Source organism: Colobus angolensis, unplaced genomic scaffold, assembly GCF_000951035.1.
Source record: "Colobus angolensis palliatus isolate OR3802 unplaced genomic scaffold, Cang.pa_1.0 Scaffold138, whole genome shotgun sequence".
NCBI lineage: Eukaryota > Metazoa > Chordata > Mammalia > Primates > Cercopithecidae > Colobus > Colobus angolensis.
In genome coordinates this window covers 581,289-598,899 of record NW_012114466.1, presented here as the reverse complement: position 1 = coordinate 598,899, position 17,611 = coordinate 581,289, and the positions used below count along the sequence as shown (strand labels likewise).

Genomic DNA, 17,611 nt, shown 5'->3' with positions numbered 1-17,611 from the left:
TCTATGAACCAAAACTTCTACTCACAGCGTTATTGAAACATTGAAGATCCAGTCAAGCCACCAGAATGCTATGAGATTGGAATTTTTGCTTTTTGCAGAAGCGGCCTCATCAAAATGAGGACGGTAAAAGATACAGAAGATTTCTTTCACTTTTTACCTCAGTATCTATCCCATAGTTGATATTTTCCCAAGTGTTGTCTGCATTTTCCACGCGGAATTTGGTACCAAGTTCTTTATACAAAAAGTAGACCAGCTGCTTCACAGACACTGTGCTGTTCCCGGGCCCTGAGGCCTCCTGCTTTGGGTTTTGAGGTTGGAGACCCCTGGCTGCGGGTCGGGTTGCGGGTGGTGGGATGGGAAGCAGCCATGCTGTTGGTGAGAAGAGTGTGTTGGTTCTCATCATTTGGGATCACTCTTGGGAATGGCAGTTGATTGTTGGAGCTGGCCTGATGCTGCCACCTCACCTAGCCATGCTGAGGGCGTTGTCCTCGTCCTGTGATAATCGTCTGCCAGCGTCTCGCCCTCCTGCCACATGCCTGCGCTTGTGGGCTACAGGCGGACGGCCCAAGCTTACAGCCATGAAGCAGAGTCGGCAACTGTGACTGTGGTTCAGTCTGGGTAACCTTGATTGAGTTGAACGTTATCTGTATTAGCGTTACACATTTCCGCTGCTAGAGCCATGTGATCATAACGTTAGTGGTTTTTGCTGAACCGAAGAGTTTTGCGAATTTATAGTCTTGAGTTATGATGCCACTCTCACAAGGCATGACTTTCTTCTCCGTCCTAGAATCCAAATCTACGTAATGAAGTGTTCAAATCTCTCTCACCAAAGTGCCGGAGTTTCCAATTTAAAAGTCCCAAGTTGGGAAATGCAAAAGGTGAGATCCATAGAGCAATTCCATCTTGCTTATAAAACAGAACAGTTTTGATTACCAGTTAAGCTCCTTATTAAGTGAAGAGGCTTATTGCAGGGTTTGTGCAGTGCAGGTGATGAATGTAGTGGTAAGGGCAATAGCTCCCTCCCCGCCCTCCTCGGTGCTCCCCATGGGGCCTGGCTCTTACCCACAGCATTTGTGCTATAGGTGACTGCTTTCCATACCTTGGTGCCAGTGTCCTGGAATCCTTTGAAATGAAAGGAGCTGTTTAAATTGAAGGGATTTTCCCCTTTCCCCAGTACCAAGCTCTTCCATGTGGTTTAATATGAGAGAGAACCTAACCCGCGTCAAGCCTCTTTGTTCTCGAGAACCCCCTGGTAATTACAAGCTACGATTCCAGTGCACCCCCTGGTAATTACAAGCTACGATTCCAGTGCACCTTCTGGTAATTACAAGCTACGATTCCAGTCCTCTACTCCAGTTCCAGAGGCTGACGTCGTCTCACAGAGGTGGGGTGGGGGGCCATGAGGGAAATGAGCCACTTAGGAGACCCAGAGCTTGGGTGGCCTTGTGGTGACAGGCTCTTTTGCTGAATGACAGGAGAGGTGCCCATGGCGTGGCTGCGGAGTTGTTTTATTTCTGGAATTAGACTTGCCTGGAGTTGGAGCTACACAAGGGAGGCTCCAGCATGGATGCTTCTTACCGAGTCAGAGGCCTCTGTGCTGTGCGGGGTCCTGCTGTGAACCCGATGAGAAGCATGTAGACTAATCAGGCCAGGCTCTGCCACTTCCTAGCGCAGGATCTGGGCATGTTACCTGCAGGCTCCTTACCTGCGCAGCGTGGCATGGACCCCTCTGGCGGCTTTTGGATGGAGTGGAATCATGTGTGGACATGTGGGCTCCCATGCAGAAAGGCCAGCTGTGGAAACACACAAGTGCCTTGTCAGTTGGTGGACAGGTGTCTTCACTGCCTGGCCGGTGGTCCTGAGTGGGCAGGTGTCCTCACTGTGTGGCCGGCGGTCCTGGGTAGGGAGCCTTCATCACCAGGACCATCTGGATTTTGAGTCATTCATCCCCCTGTTCCTTTAATCTTCTGACCCTTTTTGTTTTCTGGATGTGGAAAGAGGAGCCAAGAATTTCTGCTCTGTTTTCCCTAAAACAGCTTTTCACATGTTTCAGAGTGGCAATGATATCCCCCTGTGCTTTTCTCCTAACCAGGCTAAATATCCTCCATTTCAAAAACTTAGCTGTGTGTATCTACCCACCATTCATCCACCCACCTACCCATCCATCTGTCCACTCATCCATCTCTCCATCCACGTGAACTGGTGGAGTCTCAGGCTGGACGTGGTGACTGTGCAGCTATCCCCACCTTGTAACACTGCCCACTGAATGCCAGCAGCACCCCTCACCCTAGTCACTCTGACCCCCAAATGCCCTGAAGCTTTCTCCAAACATTCACGAGGGCAGCGCCACCACCTGTGGGATCTTCTGCTCCACAGGTAGTTATCTGAGGAAAAGACAGGCCTTATTGAAACTGTTCTAAAGGCTTAAACATTGTTTTTTTTCTATTGCAGAAATAACTGCTCGTTGTGAAAACTCACATTCCCTTTTACTCTACGCCCTTCTGCAGAAAATAGTGCGAATTTCCCGCCCCACTCCCCCCGCCTTGCAGGAGTGTTCAGACTTTCCTGTGTGTGGCATCCCTGGATGATGCTCCTCTGTGTAGATGTATGTAGATGCAGCGATAGACTTTTCCATGTAAATGGAGCTGTTGATAAAGCTGGGCTTATTTTACAAATTGGTTTTTTTCCTTAATACTATAGCAGGGCAGCATTTTCAAAGAAGGTTAGTTAAATCATCCCCCAAAGCCTTTCTACAGTCTAAGAAGGCAAGTGAGATGGTTTTTAATTCAGCGTCTGTTTTTATGTCCCATGACTTCACATTTTGTTGTGGTCCACTTGGGCCTGCTCATCTTCTGCCCTGGGCTGTGGGAGAGCCTTTTCTGCCTCCTCCAGGTTCCCCTCGGGATTAGCCTGTGCACTCGCCACCCCGTCACCTTGCGGGCTCTTTGGGGTCAGGACTCACACTTTTCTCAACTTGGTGTCCCCAGGGTTTGGGGGACGGGACTGCCCCTTGTATGGAGGTGTGGTGACTGATGAAGGAGAAGAAAGGGCCAAATGCAGCTCCAGAACACTGTTAATACATGCTGGTGTTAATGTTTATCATTAAATGAGAAAAGTAAAAGATAGAATCATATTCAGATGTGGAAACACGTTGGTTTAAATTTCTTTGTTTTTATGTGTTTGCAAAAATGTCAACTTCGAAAGTCCTTGAAGTGGTCCATCTCTGTCATGGCTCCCAGGCAGCCATGGTCCCTCCTGGCTGGGAGGAAGCTGAGGTTGTATACGTCTACCCTCGCCCTCACCACAGTCCAGGGGTGCCCTGTGAACTACCCATCTCCTGGCATCCAGCTGCTTCGTGGCAGCTTGGGCGTGGCTTCAGATTTCCCATGGCTCTGATCTCAGATCCCCCAAGGCCCTGGGGCCTGAGAGCACCCCTAGCCCGACCCCCACCCCCAGGGCCACAGCCATGGCTGCCATTTCATTAGGCCCCGCCCTCCATTGATTGGCATCTGGTTCTGCTTCCCTCCTCTGCTTTCACCTGTGTATGGATCATTTTTTCCTTTGAGTCTTGTTTCTTCCTTTGAACCCTGGGATTGCTTGGAATTACCGTGACTGTGTCTTTTTCTTTCTCATTTGTGATCTTAGCTGAAAAATCTTTCTTTCCATTGGTGTCAGTGCTGTCATCTCTGCTGTGCTATGGAGTGACACGTTTTGGGAGGTAAATCCGTCCTCCTCGTTGTGGCTTGCCCGGCTGTGAACATCCCAGTGCGGGTCGATGCGGGCCCCAGCCACGAGGCTTCCCAGGTCGTGCCTCGTTCCAGTTTGCTCCCTTCTCGGTCTCCCTCCCTCCTTGCCCCATGGGTGGCAGCATGCCTGGTGGACAGTGTGTGCCTTCGAGTGGGAAGGTCTTGGGTTAAAATCTGTCACGGCTGTTGCACATCTCAGAGTCTTGATTCAGAGACCATTGTCACCCCACAGTGGACTCTGTCTAGTCCTTGGGCCAGGTGGTTTTGTAGATCAGCGTCTAACAGATGGAAGCCAGGGAAAACCTGATCTTGCCTGCAGTTCCGTCTGGGCCATACACCCAGGGACAGGGCTCCAGTGGGTGGTCTTGGACCTTCCCAGGCTATCTCCCCAGGGGCCAGACACACCAGCCCGGGAGTATTTTCTGCAGCTTGTCCTGGTTCTGACCCTGCTGTCACAGCCTGGAGTCCAGGGTGTCCTGTGCCACTCTGTGTGCCTTTGCCAAAGTGGGGGATGCTTTCTCTGGCGGGGGATATTTATCTCATTCTAACAATAAGGGTAATTCCAATTCTCCTGGCGTCTAGAAGACAAATCACCACGGGGGCTCTCTGAGTTAAATGCCATTACTTCATTACCTTGAAGAGCAACAAATGGCCCATTGTGAGAAATGACACCTAGAATAGGCCACTGACATTCCCTCAGATAAAATAACAAGCCAGCTAAACAGACCAAGAGAGCGAGGCCTGCCTGGCTCATGCACCCCCTGGCTCTGCGAATCAGAGCTGCAATAGCCCAGCTGCGTCTGTGCACTCGGGGAGAGGCTGTCGATGTCTGGAGAGGCCTGAGTTCCCTGTTTACTCTTATTATCTCTGAGGAAACGTCTCCATGCTTGGAAGGCCCTTGAAAGAGGATACGTCGATGGGAAACTTCTCCGAGGAAGCCCGCTGATTATTGTTGCTGATTCAGTTCCCTGAGATGACATAAAAATCAGACCTGCTCTAGGCCGGCAGAGTGTTGATTCTGCCCAAACTGTTTTCCCAGGGAGGAAGTGGTGCCCTGGGGAGACCACTTACACTCCTGTCTATGTGCTTGGCTTTTGCTGGCGTTCCTTCCAGTAGGAAAGGTGTTACAAGTAAGGGGGCCGGACTTGGAGTCCAGGCAGGCCTGTCCTGCTCACTCCCACTGTTGCCTCACAAAGCACACCAATGAGCGTGTGGAGGCCTAAGTTTCTGCATCTGTGGACCGGCAGAAATAACACCTCCCACCTTGGGCTGCCGTGGGAAACTGGGAGACAGGGCCTGTCCCTGGGAGTCCCTGTGAGGGCTGCATCAGAGGGTGTGCTCACATCGACCCGGGCTCCTGTGCCAGCAGAGTTTTAAGGCCAGACACCTTGCCACTTGCTACAGACTCCCTCCAGAGTCATCCATGTGGCAGCCTGAGTCAGTGCCTCACTCCTCTTCACGACAGAGCCGCACCCTCTATGGCCAGGAGACCATAGGGAGACCCTGCAGCCCTGCGGGGGGCTGGTGGGTGGACAGAGCCACCAGGAGAGTGCCAGTGTCATGGACACACCTGCCTGGGAGGAGGGTCAGGGGACGGAGCCATGGCCAGCCAGCAGCACTTGTCATCCTAGCCCCACATTTGAGGAACAGGGAACTGGGACCTGCCTTTTGGGGTGAAAACGCAGGCCAAGAGAGTGAGGGCCTGGGAGCGCCCAGTATGCTGTGGACAATGGTGTCCTGCGCACGCCGGGTCCCGGGAGGAGCCCATCCATTTCTCCGTGACAGTGGTGTCCTGCGCACGCCGGGTCCCGGGAGGAGCCCATCCATTTCTCCGTGCCACTGGTGTCCTGCGCACGCCGGGTCCCGGGAGGAGCCCATCCATTTCTCCGTGCCACTGGGTGACACTGACACCTACATGGATGTTTTCAATCTTTCAAGTCACTTGTTTTCCCCTTTAATTCATGAGCATCTTGAGAGCTTCAAGTCTCTCACTTGTGTCTGCGCCTGATGCCTGGTGTATAGGGACGGATCCCACACAGGGGACCTGCTCTCTGCGTCCACGTTACCCCTCAGTGGAGACAGCCCAGGGTCTACCAGCCAAGGCATGCAGAGACGCGGTGTGGCCTGGCCATAGAGGGTGCGGCTCTGTCGTGAAGAGGAGTGAGGCACTGACTCAGGCTGCCACATGGATGACTCTGGAGAACATTGTGCTCAGTGAGAAGCAGCCAGTCACAGAGGGCTGCAGAGCCTGATTCCAGCCGTGTGAAATGTCCAGCATAGGCAGCTCCATAGAGACAGGCAGGTTCGTGGTTGCCAGGCGCGGGGTGGGGAGTGGGGAGCGACCGCTAAAGGGTCCAGGGTTTCTTTCTGTGGGGACGGAAAGGCTCTGGGACTAGTGGTGACGCTTGCGCAGCCTTGTGACCCTACTAAAGACCACTGCGTCGCACACGCTAAAGAGTGGATTTTATGGCGGATGAATTATATCTCAGTTTACAAAACCCAGGACCCAATCAAAGCAATACCCATGGAGTGACTGAGGATCCACCGCCACCACCCCAGAGAGAGGAGTGATGCGCCAACTGGCTGGAATCCGCCCACCCTCTCGTGTTCCTACGGGCCCCGCCATGTTGGATGTGGCCGGGGCTGTCACCTCCCTGTCCAGACCCTCGAGCGCCCAGCTGCTCACTCCTGCTGGAGGGTCAGACACGGAGGCGCTCTTCCCCTTTTATCCTGCTGGTTCTGGGGTGAACCAAGAGCCGTGGGAGGTGGCGTCTCACCTCGTCTCTTCCAGTCACACTTCATTGTGAGTTAGCGATTGTGCAGAGCTTCAGTGTGAGTTAGCGATTGTGCAGAGCTTCAGTGTGAGTTAGCGATTGTGCAGAGCTTCAGTGTGAGTTAGCGATTGTGCAGGGCCGCAGCTGGGAAGCAGCGCGATGGGATAGGACTGTACGCAACACGAATGTGAGGTGGGCCTCTGGGTCCTCGGGGAGCGTCTAGGGACCTGGGTTCTGGGACCAGTAGGTGGCACGGCATCTAGCACCCTCCTCCCGGCGCGTACCAGGCTGCTCGGCATAGCCACGGCCCTGCCCCTGTTTACCCCACTGTTGTCAGGGCTCAAGGGTGGTGATGGCAGAGTGGTGACAGCTGAAATGAGTGCGCACGTTCACAGTGCGTAGGAGAGGGCCTGGCGCATCAGCAGCCCGCGGTCAACACCAGCAGCATTAACATCCCTGTCATGATTGTGATGTCTATCTGCTTAAACCTTTCTAAATATATTCTGGGCTGAAATATTTCTTTTCTTAAAGAACATTTTCCTTGTGAAGATGCCATGCAAATAAAACTAAAGTGAAAAAAAAAATTAAAAATAGGGTAGATAATTTTTAAAACACTTATGAGTATTTTGCTGGATGACAGCAGTTTTGTAAGGATCTAAAATTAGTTTGTTCAAATATCTGATAAGCCATTTCAATTAGGCGTCTGTTTTGCGTTTTAAAAACTTTTAGATTATGTTTTCTCATTAGGTTTTCTGTACTTTAAGAAGGAAATTATTTAGAGCACCGTTGTCCATTCTATCTTTGAAGCACATCTGTGTTACGGCTTTCTGGGGTTTTTGATCGTAGCGTAGAAGTATTTACCCAGTGTAGTTGGGGAAATTCTAACATTGGAAAGAGGTTTTTAGAGGAATGATTGCCAGATGAATATGTACATATATCAGAAGCAGAGTTTTCAAAATCTTCTGAAAAAACTTTCAGATCTGTTACGATTAAGTAATATATTCTATTTTCTCTCTTATTAGAATGTGAAATGCCTGAGAAGCAATAATTTATAATGTATTAATTATGTTAATTAATTGGAGAGGATTCAGAATATTAATTATCTGCAACTAATTAGGTGTTAAGATTGAGAAGCAGTAAGTGATGAGGTGGAAGGCTGCATGAGTCATTTAGCTAGACTGATGAGAGTGGGTGGGGGGAGCTGGATGCGGGCTCAGCTCTCTTCCTCCGTGGGCCTCCTCGTGAGTAAAGGTCCCGTGTGGCTAAGTCTCCTTGTCTTTTGCATGCTCGGCGCCGCCCAGAGGCAGAGGAGGTGGACACGGTGGATGTCTCCGGCGTGCCCGCAGAGGTGCTGCGCAACATTGAAGCCGACACCTACTGGTGCATGAGCAAGCTGCTGGACGGCATTCAGGTGAGCGCCCGCGCCCACAGGGACACAGCCCACGTCCACAGCCCCTGCGGTGAAGACAGCCTGAGGCCTTGGGCTGCTGCGGAGTCTCAGTGTGGCCGTGCAGTCTCTCCTGAAGCCTCACTTTCCTATATCTGGAATAGCACAGACCCCTCCGGGTTGACGAAGTGTGAGACACAGTGTATGTGCCCCTCATTCTGGGCATGGTCACGTGTCCTGCTGAGGGCCCAGCAGGAAGGCAAGGTGCAGCGTCTGATCCCCTGCTGCCTGCAGACTGTAGCCACCACCACCAAATGGGGCACAGACTCACGGTAGCTGCGTGTGTGTGGCTAGCTGTGCTAAGAGGGATCCCCCTTAAAGGGCCTCAGATCGGGGGCCACAGCTCCTGGTCTCTGACACCAGGCCGTGAGCCCTCGTCCTGAAGTATTGGTGGCCAGGGCTCCACGTGCGTGGGGCGCTGCAGCCGTGCCTGCTCCCAGAGAGCAACACGAGCTGGTAGGAATCCCCTGCACCACAGTGGGGACTCCCTGGGTCTCTGCAGAGACTAACTAGGGTTAGTGGCTGAGATTTTTGTAGAAAAGCCACAGGTCTCCCAGTGACAGGGCCGATCCTATGGAATGGTGTAGGGGCAGAATTCCACACAGTGCCTGGGAAGGGCCTTGTTGGTAGGCGAGTCAGGAAGGAGGACTGGAGCCAGCTGATACTACGGAGGAATGACTGAGGGGGATGGACAGGCCCTGGAGGGGGTGTGGGCGTCTTAGTTTATTTGAGGCTGGCACATCCTTTCTAGACACCCGCTTCCTGTGAGGTGCTGTGCTCCACACCCGGGAATAGTGGCCAGTAAGGGTGAGTCCTGCTCCGGAAGCTCACTGGGGGTGGAGGGTAGACCGGTAAGTAAGTATGGCATGAGGGGACATGAGGCACTCGACCCCAAAGACCCAAAGGTGGGAAATAGTAGATTTCAGGGGACAGTGAATTTTGCTGACAGAGCAGGCAGGACTTGTCAGGCATTGGAAGGTCGAAGCCCAGAGCACAGTTTGGGTCGATAATCGTTTTCTGAGGAACGAAATGCCAAGGTCATCACAGGTGTTCGCATGTAGATGGCTGTCTGCTAAGAGCTGGGGCCTCCTGGGAGGTTCTGCATGTTCTACCAGTATCCTTGTTATCCCAGCTCAAAGGGGACCCTCATCTGAGAGAGACAAAGACGGGGTTGTCACTTGTCATCTGCATTGCCTAGCAGGGCTTGACTTTTCCTGAGCCATTGCGGTAAAGGTTGTTCCTGATACCCCTAAGTGAAGAGGTCTCAGCTCCTCTACTTGATTCGAAATCGTCAGAATATGGCTTTTATAGCCTGTGGTCTAAGGTTTAGACTCCAGGTTTAGTTTGAATATATTAGCTAAAAGGTTCTGTTAAGGAAAGATGTGTGGTTTTTGCTGTTACTTTTCATAATGTAGGAATGAAAAAGGAGAAAGTAGAAGCCTATCGTGCGGTTGGAGGATGGAAACCTTGTATCTGTTGGCTGGTCCAGACTCCTCATGACTTACTTTGTTCCTTGTAAAGAAAAATGTGCCCACTAGAGACATATTTTGGCCCAAGCACCAATTTATCATTTCCCCTCCTTCGCTAATATTTTCATACATTTTATTCTTTCTCCTAGACCTTTCGGCTTTTTGCCCTCTTAGAAAAAGGATTGAATCATCATGTAAAACTTTATAAATTTCAAATGTCACTTCTCTGATGGTGAGTGATGGGACTTGTGCCATTTAAATACAAGATTATCTGGCCTCTATTTGTAAATAAAATCCGCTGTACAATGAAATCGATGCTGGCTTTTCATTTTTCACCTGAGATTTGTAGCCTGATTTACGTAATGGTTTATTGGCAGGGCCGATGAGCGTAAGGGATCATGCTTTCCTGGCGCGTGTGTTTATAGCACATCGCCGTGCCGTGGCAGCCGTTTATCTTTCTCTCACCTGCCACGACGGATTCCATGTCATCCTCCCGGGAGCAAGAGTTGAGGGATGTCAGTGCCCACCATCCAGGGGACTTGGCAGCTCAGCTGTGATTCCCGTAGATAAGGCCGCCCGAGCAGAGCTCCTCCTGGGGACTGTTCAGTATTTACAAGCACTGCCGCTGTTTTAAGTTCAGAGAAGTATGAGGCTGTGTACTCACTTAAAACCAAGGCACCATGAGGACTGGCGTATCCGCTCCCGGAGGACCTGGCCACTTCTACCTCTTAGCTCCTTTCCCTACTCTTAGTCTTACTATCTCCATTTCATTCTTCCTGGAACTGCTAGAACCATCTTCCTTAAGCACCCTTTTCATCACGTCATCACCCTGATTGAACCCCTTGGGGAAACTCTCTCTTGGTTTTCTGAAGTGCGCACTCTCAGCCTGGCCTCCGCCAGTCGTTCCTGGTGCTCTTTCATGGGCGTGTTTATTCGTCAGCCCTGTGGCAGGCGTCCACGCCATTGCTGCAGAGGCTTTAGTGGAGCCGCTGAACCGGAACTGTGTGCCAGGGACTCTTCCTCACCAGGAAGAGGATCTTAAAGGGCCTCGTAGCCCCACAGTTTCTGTGATTGGTGGGTAGTCACCGTGGGAATGAATGTGAGGAACTAACAGTGTCTCCACCGTGACGGTGCTTCTTGGTGTGGGCATTCCCAGGACAGGTTGGAGCTTGGTTACACCCAGCACACAAGGCTGAGACTAAGAGAGATGAGGCCCATTGCCGAGGTGACATGGCTTGTGTTAAAACCCACGTTGGCTGCTCTGTGACCTTTCCTGGCTGAAATACATAGAAGTGAGTTCCATTTGCAGGGGAAGTTCTAGAGGGCAGAAACCACATCTTTTTTTTTTTTTTTTTTTAACCTTTGGATGCCCTGAATAGTCATAACTATGTTTTTGACTCGCCTTGGAGCCTCAATTTGAGATTCCGTATTCTACTTGTTTTCAGTAATTCGTCAACTTTGTCATTTTGGCCAGAATGTGTGAAGCACCTGCCCTCTACAGCTGCTCAGATAGGCGGAAGACTTTGGGTGTGAGTCAGTATCACCCCTCTGTCCCCAAGAAGCTCAGAGCCTGGTGGGATGGAGCAGGGGTAGAGGACAGCTGATGACGGCAAGGGACAGAGTGCTGGGAGAGGAGGCTTTTAGCGCCCAGACAGACGGCAAACTAGGAAAAAGAACAAACCACTCTTCTCCCGACAAATGCCTGGAAACGTTAGGTGATTGGTCTGTTCTTGCACTGCTTAAGGAAGTACCTGAGACTGGGTAATTTATAGAGAAAGAGGTTTAATTGGCTCACAGTTCCACAAGCTGTACAGGAATCATAGCTGAGGAGGCTTCAGGAAGCTTTCAATCATGGCAGAAGGTGAAGGGGAAGCCGGTGCGTCTTACATGGCCAGAGCAGGAGGGAGGGGTTGGGGGAGGTGCCACACACTTTTAAACAACCAGGTCTCCTGATGCAGCGCTAGCAGAGATGGTGCTAACCCATTAGAAACTGCCCCCCCTCCCCACCATGATCCTGTCACCTCCAGCCAGGCCCCGCCTCCAGCACGGGGAATTACAGCTGAACATGAGATTTGGGTGGGGACACATATTCCAAACCATATCAGCGGTATTAAACAAAGATTGTTTAACACGCATTGTGGGTCTCCTTAAGAGCAGCAGCGAGGTCCTCCAGGAGTGAACAGCGCTGACTCCACTGGCTGACGCTAGTGAACTGGAGGGAATTGTCAGACCACCTCATGGCTGGGAGTGCAGGCTTTCCTGCCCTGGCAAGGTGCGATCACGGAAGCCAGTTCTGCGCAGGGAGATCAGGTGCTGCCCAGAGCAGAGACATGACCTCTGCCGTGGACACGCCCAGGCCTGTGTGCCTTGTACTCTGCATTCCAAACATTATTGAAGAGTTCGAAGAGCTTTTGTTTGTGTGGGGTTAATTCTCTTGATAACTGCCATATTAGAAATTCAAATAGAGAAAATTTAAAATACTTAGTAATTTATTTAAAAACAACAATGAAAAACCCATTACCTATTATTATAAGTAATATTTTTATGGTAAATTACATTTTTCAAAATAAAAATGTTTAGTGAGAAGAAAGGCATTGTTTTACATTTTCGCAAATCTCCTTAATGTCTAACTTCATAGAAGAAGAATTCTCATATCTACTTCTATGTTCAATTTGTTGTGGTAGTTTTTGTTTTGGCTGAAGAATGTGAAGAAAATCCAGCATTACCTAGATATGTAGTTGGAAAAGGAATTGTCTTTTGTTTTTTTTTTTTTGAGATGAAGTCTCGTTTTGTCGCCCAGGCCTGAGGGCAGTGGTGCAGTCTCAGCTCACTATAACCTCTGCCTCCCAGGTTCAAGCCATTCTCCTGCCTCAGCCTCCTGAGTAGCTGGAATTACAGGCACACACCACCACACCCGGATAATTTTTGTATTTTTGTTAGAGACAGGGTTTCACCATGTTGGCCAGACTGGTCTCAAACTCCTGACCTCAAGTGATCCACCTGCCTCAGCCTCCCAAGGTGTTGGGATCACAGGTGTGAGCCACCACGCGTGGCCAGGAAGTGTTTTAATAGCCTTTTCAGGTAATTTTGGATTCTTTTTTCATTAATACTATACTATTATTCAACAAATGGTAGTTTCTTAAAAAAGGTTAATAAGGTTAGTTGCAATATGAAATCTGAAACCTGATCAGTGAATGTTTCATACTCAGTTACATTAAAGTTGATGGCCTGTCTTATACTTCGATAGGATCTTTTACCCATATATTGGCTCTGTAGCATCATTCATTGGCGATTTGGAAAATATTGGCTGACTGAGGTGTGCAGAACGTTTCATCATATGATCAAATTTGTTAGTATTATAAGTGGGATTTAGACCCACCATCTCATAAGAAACAGCTGTCAGGCCCAGGGTGGCAGACAAAAGTCTTCCAAAATTCAGATTTTAATTTAAAACCTCAGATATTATCATTGGCAACAAACACAGTTCCTTGTTTCTTTTGAAGTGACAGGCCGACTTCATTCATTTTTGAGAAAATATCTTCCAGAGACCCACGTTTGAATAACTGGTTTGTCTGCTAGTCCTTCTTTCATGTAAACATGATGTTTCTTGAAGAAAGTGTTCAGTTCGGCTCACAACTGAAGCCCGCGCACCAGGTGCTCTCCTTGACGAAGCCTCTGTTTCTGGATTTGCCCCTCGGGCTTTCCGTGTTCTTCCTGCCTGTTGTTCAGGGCTGAGGCTGAACACAGTATTAATAGTAAGATGAGTGACCTTTCCCGCCGCATCCAGGACATCCTTAAGTGAAACAGCCTTTCGTTTCCACACTGTGAGCATGTGCTATTGGGAACACAGTGACGGTGACTGTGGTGAGGGCACTGCCCTGCCTGCTGCCAGCATGCCCGCAGTTTTACCCACCGCTGCCTGTGTACTACCAGCACAAATGTCAGCACCGTGAGGAAGGTGAATCATGCCTTCGTGTTACTATGACAGTAGTTTCAATGTAACAGACCCCTTGAAAGGTCTGGTGACCCCCAGCAGTTGGCTGGCTACCCTCTGAGAACTTCTGCCCTGGAGGGATGATCTCCTGCCACAGGCCTGTGGCGTTCCCATGGGAAGAGGCGTCTGCAGATGACCTCACAGCAGACGAAGTACAAACCAAGCGGAGAAGGAGTGCGCCGGGAATAAATGTTAGCGATTACTCTCATTAGGAGGATTTGTACCCAGAGACCTGAGACACTAGAACAGCGATTTGAAAGGAACCAGACAATGTGTAACTTTAAAACATTAAAGAGAAAGAAACAGTTTTAAAATAAAGACTCTGAAGAAAGAACTCACAGATTTTTTTTTTTTTTTTTTTGAGACGGAGTCTCGCTGTCGCCCAGGCTGGAGTGCAGTGGCGTGATCTCGGCTCACTGCAACCTCCACCTCCCGGGTTCAAACGATTCTCCTGCCTCAGCCTCCTGAGTAGCTGGGACTATAGGCGCGCATCACCATGCCTGGCTGATTTTTGTATTTTTAGTAGAGACGGGGTTTCACCATGTTGGCCAGGATGGTCTCAATCCCTTGACCTTGTGATTTACCTGCCTCAGCCTCCCGAAGTGCTGGGATTACAGGTTTGAGCCACCGTGCCCGGCCAGAAGTCACAGATTTTAAAAGGAACCAAAGAGAACTTCTAGCAATCAAAATCAGAGTCGCTGACATTTAAAACTCATTAGACAAAAGAGAAGAGAGAGTTAGTTAGAATTGAATGTAGTGCTGAGAAAATTACCCACTGGGCAACACAGAGAGGTGCTGAAAATACAGCAGATTAAGACGTGAAAGATAGAATTTAAAAAATAGAACTAGAAAGAGAAAATGTACTGGAGGAAAGTCAATATTTGTAAAGCTCTGGGTGGGATTTTTCAGCATTGATGAGATGTTGTTACTAATAAACAAATCTCCAGAAAGATGAGTTGAAAGAAATTACCTATAGAGACATGAGAGTGAAGCCACTGAATAAGAAAGAGAAGAGAAAGTCTCATAGGAAGGAAGAAAGGCCAGAAAAAAGGAGAATAATGTGTCTCATGTTCTGAAGAAAAATAGCTGTCCAGTCAGATTAGATTTAAAAACAGAATCCAGCTATTTGCTGCTTGCAAGACACCTAAACCACAAGGAGACAGGTAGAAAAAATATGCAACAGAAGAATATTAACCAAAGTAATAGTTATGTAGCTCTGTAGCCCATATGTAGCTGTGTAATAGCCATGGAGGTATTAAATGAGATAGATTTTTAAGGCAAAAAACATTCCTGGAGACAAAGAGTATCACTGTCAGTGGATATGTTTACCAGGGAAGAGTTAATCTTGAATGCAAGACCTTGACCCCATATTTCTGCACATGTACGTAAGTATGATGGGAGGGGGGTGGTGGTTGTCAGTGCCAGACACTGTCCTGAGTGCTTCGTTGTAATATTAGTTCATTTTCCCTCACAACAAGCCATAAGGCACTTCCCATTTTGTGGCTAGTTAGTTGCAGCATTGGGATTTAGACCCACGCAGTCCAGCACCAGCCTTCCTGTCTCTCAGTGATTAGTAGGTGATACGGTTAGGCTTTGTGCCCCCACCCAAATCTCACCTTGAATTGTCATCCCCATTATCCCCCACGTGTCAAGGGAGAGACCAGGTTGAGCTGATTGGATCATGGGGTTGTCTCCCCCATGCTGTTCTCCCGATAGTGAGTGAGTTCTCATGAGATCTGAGGTTTTATACGGGGTTCTTCCCCCACTTTGCTCGGTACTTCTCCTTCCTGCTGCCCTACAAAGAAGGTGCCTCTTCCTCTTTGTCGTCCACCATGATTCTACGTTTCCTGAGGCCTCCCCAGCCATGCTGAACTGTGAGTCAATTAAACCTCTTTTCTTTATGAGTTGCCCAGTCTCGGGCAGTTCTTTATAGCAGTATGAAAACGAACTAATACCATAGATTGAGCAGGTAAGAATTAGCAAGATCTGGGAGGATGCACACTGCACAGTTTGGCCAAATGGACATACCTAGACCCCCATATCCAGCACACAGAGAATATTCATTCTTTTCCAGCCTGCACAGAACATCTGTAAGAACGGCACTGCCAGCAGTTACCAGGGAGCCAGGTAGACCAAGGTCTGGGTGGGGGATTAGCAGATTTAGAAGAGCATTCTAGACTAAATTGAGATTCCATGGTGTGGGATCACTCAGAGTGCTTAGGGAGTAGGAGTGTGGGCTGGAACTTGAGGCTGGGAAGCTGGGTTAATAATGTTTGACAGCTCTGGAAAGTGTCCTTGTGGCCCTCCCCAGATACTCGGACCTCATCACTCATCTCTGGTGGATTGATGCCCTTCCTGCTAGGTGTCTAAGAGACAGTCTTTTTCTTTTCTTTTATTTGAGATGGAGTCTTGCTTTGTCGCCAGGCTGGAGTGCAGTGGCACGATCTTGGCTCACTGCAACCTCTGCCTCCCGGGTTCAAGCAATCCTCCTGCCTCAGCCTGTCGGGTAGCTGGGACTACAAGCGCACGCCACTATGCCCGGCAAATTTTTATATTTTTAGTAGAGATGGGGTTTCACCATGTTGGCCAGGATGGTCTTGATCTCTTGACCTTGTGATCCACCTTCCTCGACCTCCCAAAGTGCTGGGGTTACAGATGTGAGCCACTGCGCCCAGCCAAGAGACAGTCTTTTTACTCAGGGGCATTTGGTGTTGGGTGAAAAGGCAAAGCAGCTACATTTCCAAATGTGTTGGTCTTAGGAGAGATGCTCTGTCCAGCAAATAATGTCTGGAAACCCACTGCTGACCTGCTGGTCATGTGAACAACGAATCGAGGTCATTTGCACTGCCCTGAGGGACATCTAAGCTTGCAGAGGGATGTGGGCTGTATTTGGATGAAGGAGGGGAGTTTCACCTAGGACCCAAACAGGAGCCTAAACTAGGTGGTGGCGGGACAGGCATTGGCGGGCAGGTGCAAGAACACCGAGGCCAGCTGTAGACCTTGTTGGCCATGCGGAGCAAGTGCCCGGTGTGGAGTGGTGGCAGCGGTGGGATGCCCTACTGCCTCATTAGGACTGCTTAGTAATGTCTGGGGTGCTTTTCAGTGGTTACCATCACTGGGAGATGCCGCTGCATGGACAGTTCCACCTGGGAAGAACCTTTGTGGCACCAGAGTAAGAAGCATTGCGTAGGAATGCTGCACTTGCAGTCATTGGATCTGGGCTCAACATTTTCCACCTGCGTAACCCTGTTACTGACTCCAGTTGGATGGTTTCATCTTGAGAGTGAATGAGGTTGTGAGAAAAGTCCTGTATTTTGTGGTGCAATAGGTGTCTTGGATCTGGCACAGCAGACCATCTGGTCAAGTTTCCACAGTGCAGGAGGGTGCCCAGGCTGGCTTGTGGGCAAACGGGTGTGAGGTAGGGCAGGGGTGGGTTGCCCTCAAAGTGGAGTACCACTCAGTGCGGCAGTGATGACCTTGAACCTCCCATTTAAGTCTCATGAGGACTAATCCTCAATGTTGAGGACAGAATTTCTGTGCTGTCTTCCTCAGTTGTGTGGTAGCTTTGATTGTAAGTACTTTAAAAAAATTCAGATAAGTTTAATTTGGAGAAATAATTTCTTTTCATTCTTGTCTTTATTTTTCACTTTCTTTCCCGGCTGGGCTTTCTGCCCATTTGCCTGAGTTTCACTCTCTGTGTGTCTCGTTCTCTGGGTGATGTGAGGTGAGTGGGCGTGCACAGGTTGACCGTGTGTGGGTTTCCGGGGCTCTGGCTTTTCTGTAGTGACCTGGGGTGTGAGGTTGGAGGGAGGGTCCTTTGTGGCTCCCCCAACTGGCTGGCAGAGTAGCTGGTGCCAGAATGAGAAGACCAGGTTTTTTTGTTTGTTTTCTTCTTCTCTACCAAGTACACTGTGAGGGTTCCAGTCACTTAATTAAAAAAAATAATTTGGTGGGCTGTTTCTTTCAGTGGTTTCATGGATGTGTCCTTTTAATGCTATTTGGTATTAGTAGCTATGTTTTGGGGATGATTTTTAGTGTAGATCACAGAAATACACCTGGGCCGATTCCAGCTGATGGAATCCTTCTTTAAGAAGGATTTGCTTTAACACAGCATGTTGGCTTCGGGGCCTCAAGATAACTGGCTTTGAGTGTGCGCTTTCTGGGCAGTGGAAGCTGCTGAA

At 49.4% G+C, this 17,611-nt stretch overlaps 1 protein-coding gene across 3 annotated transcripts in view; it reads left to right on the top strand.

The window, feature by feature from the left end:
• The window catches only part of TBC1D22A (TBC1 domain family, member 22A), a 425,787-nt gene that overhangs the window by 215,894 nt on the left and 192,282 nt on the right, over positions 1 to 17,611 (top strand). For all 3 annotated transcript variants that reach the window (XM_011934740.1, XM_011934742.1, XM_011934741.1), the window contains one exon: positions 7,822 to 7,931. In XM_011934740.1, coding sequence (XP_011790130.1) covers positions 7,822 to 7,931 — 110 coding nt within the window. The remainder of the gene's footprint in view (positions 1 to 7,821; positions 7,932 to 17,611) is intronic.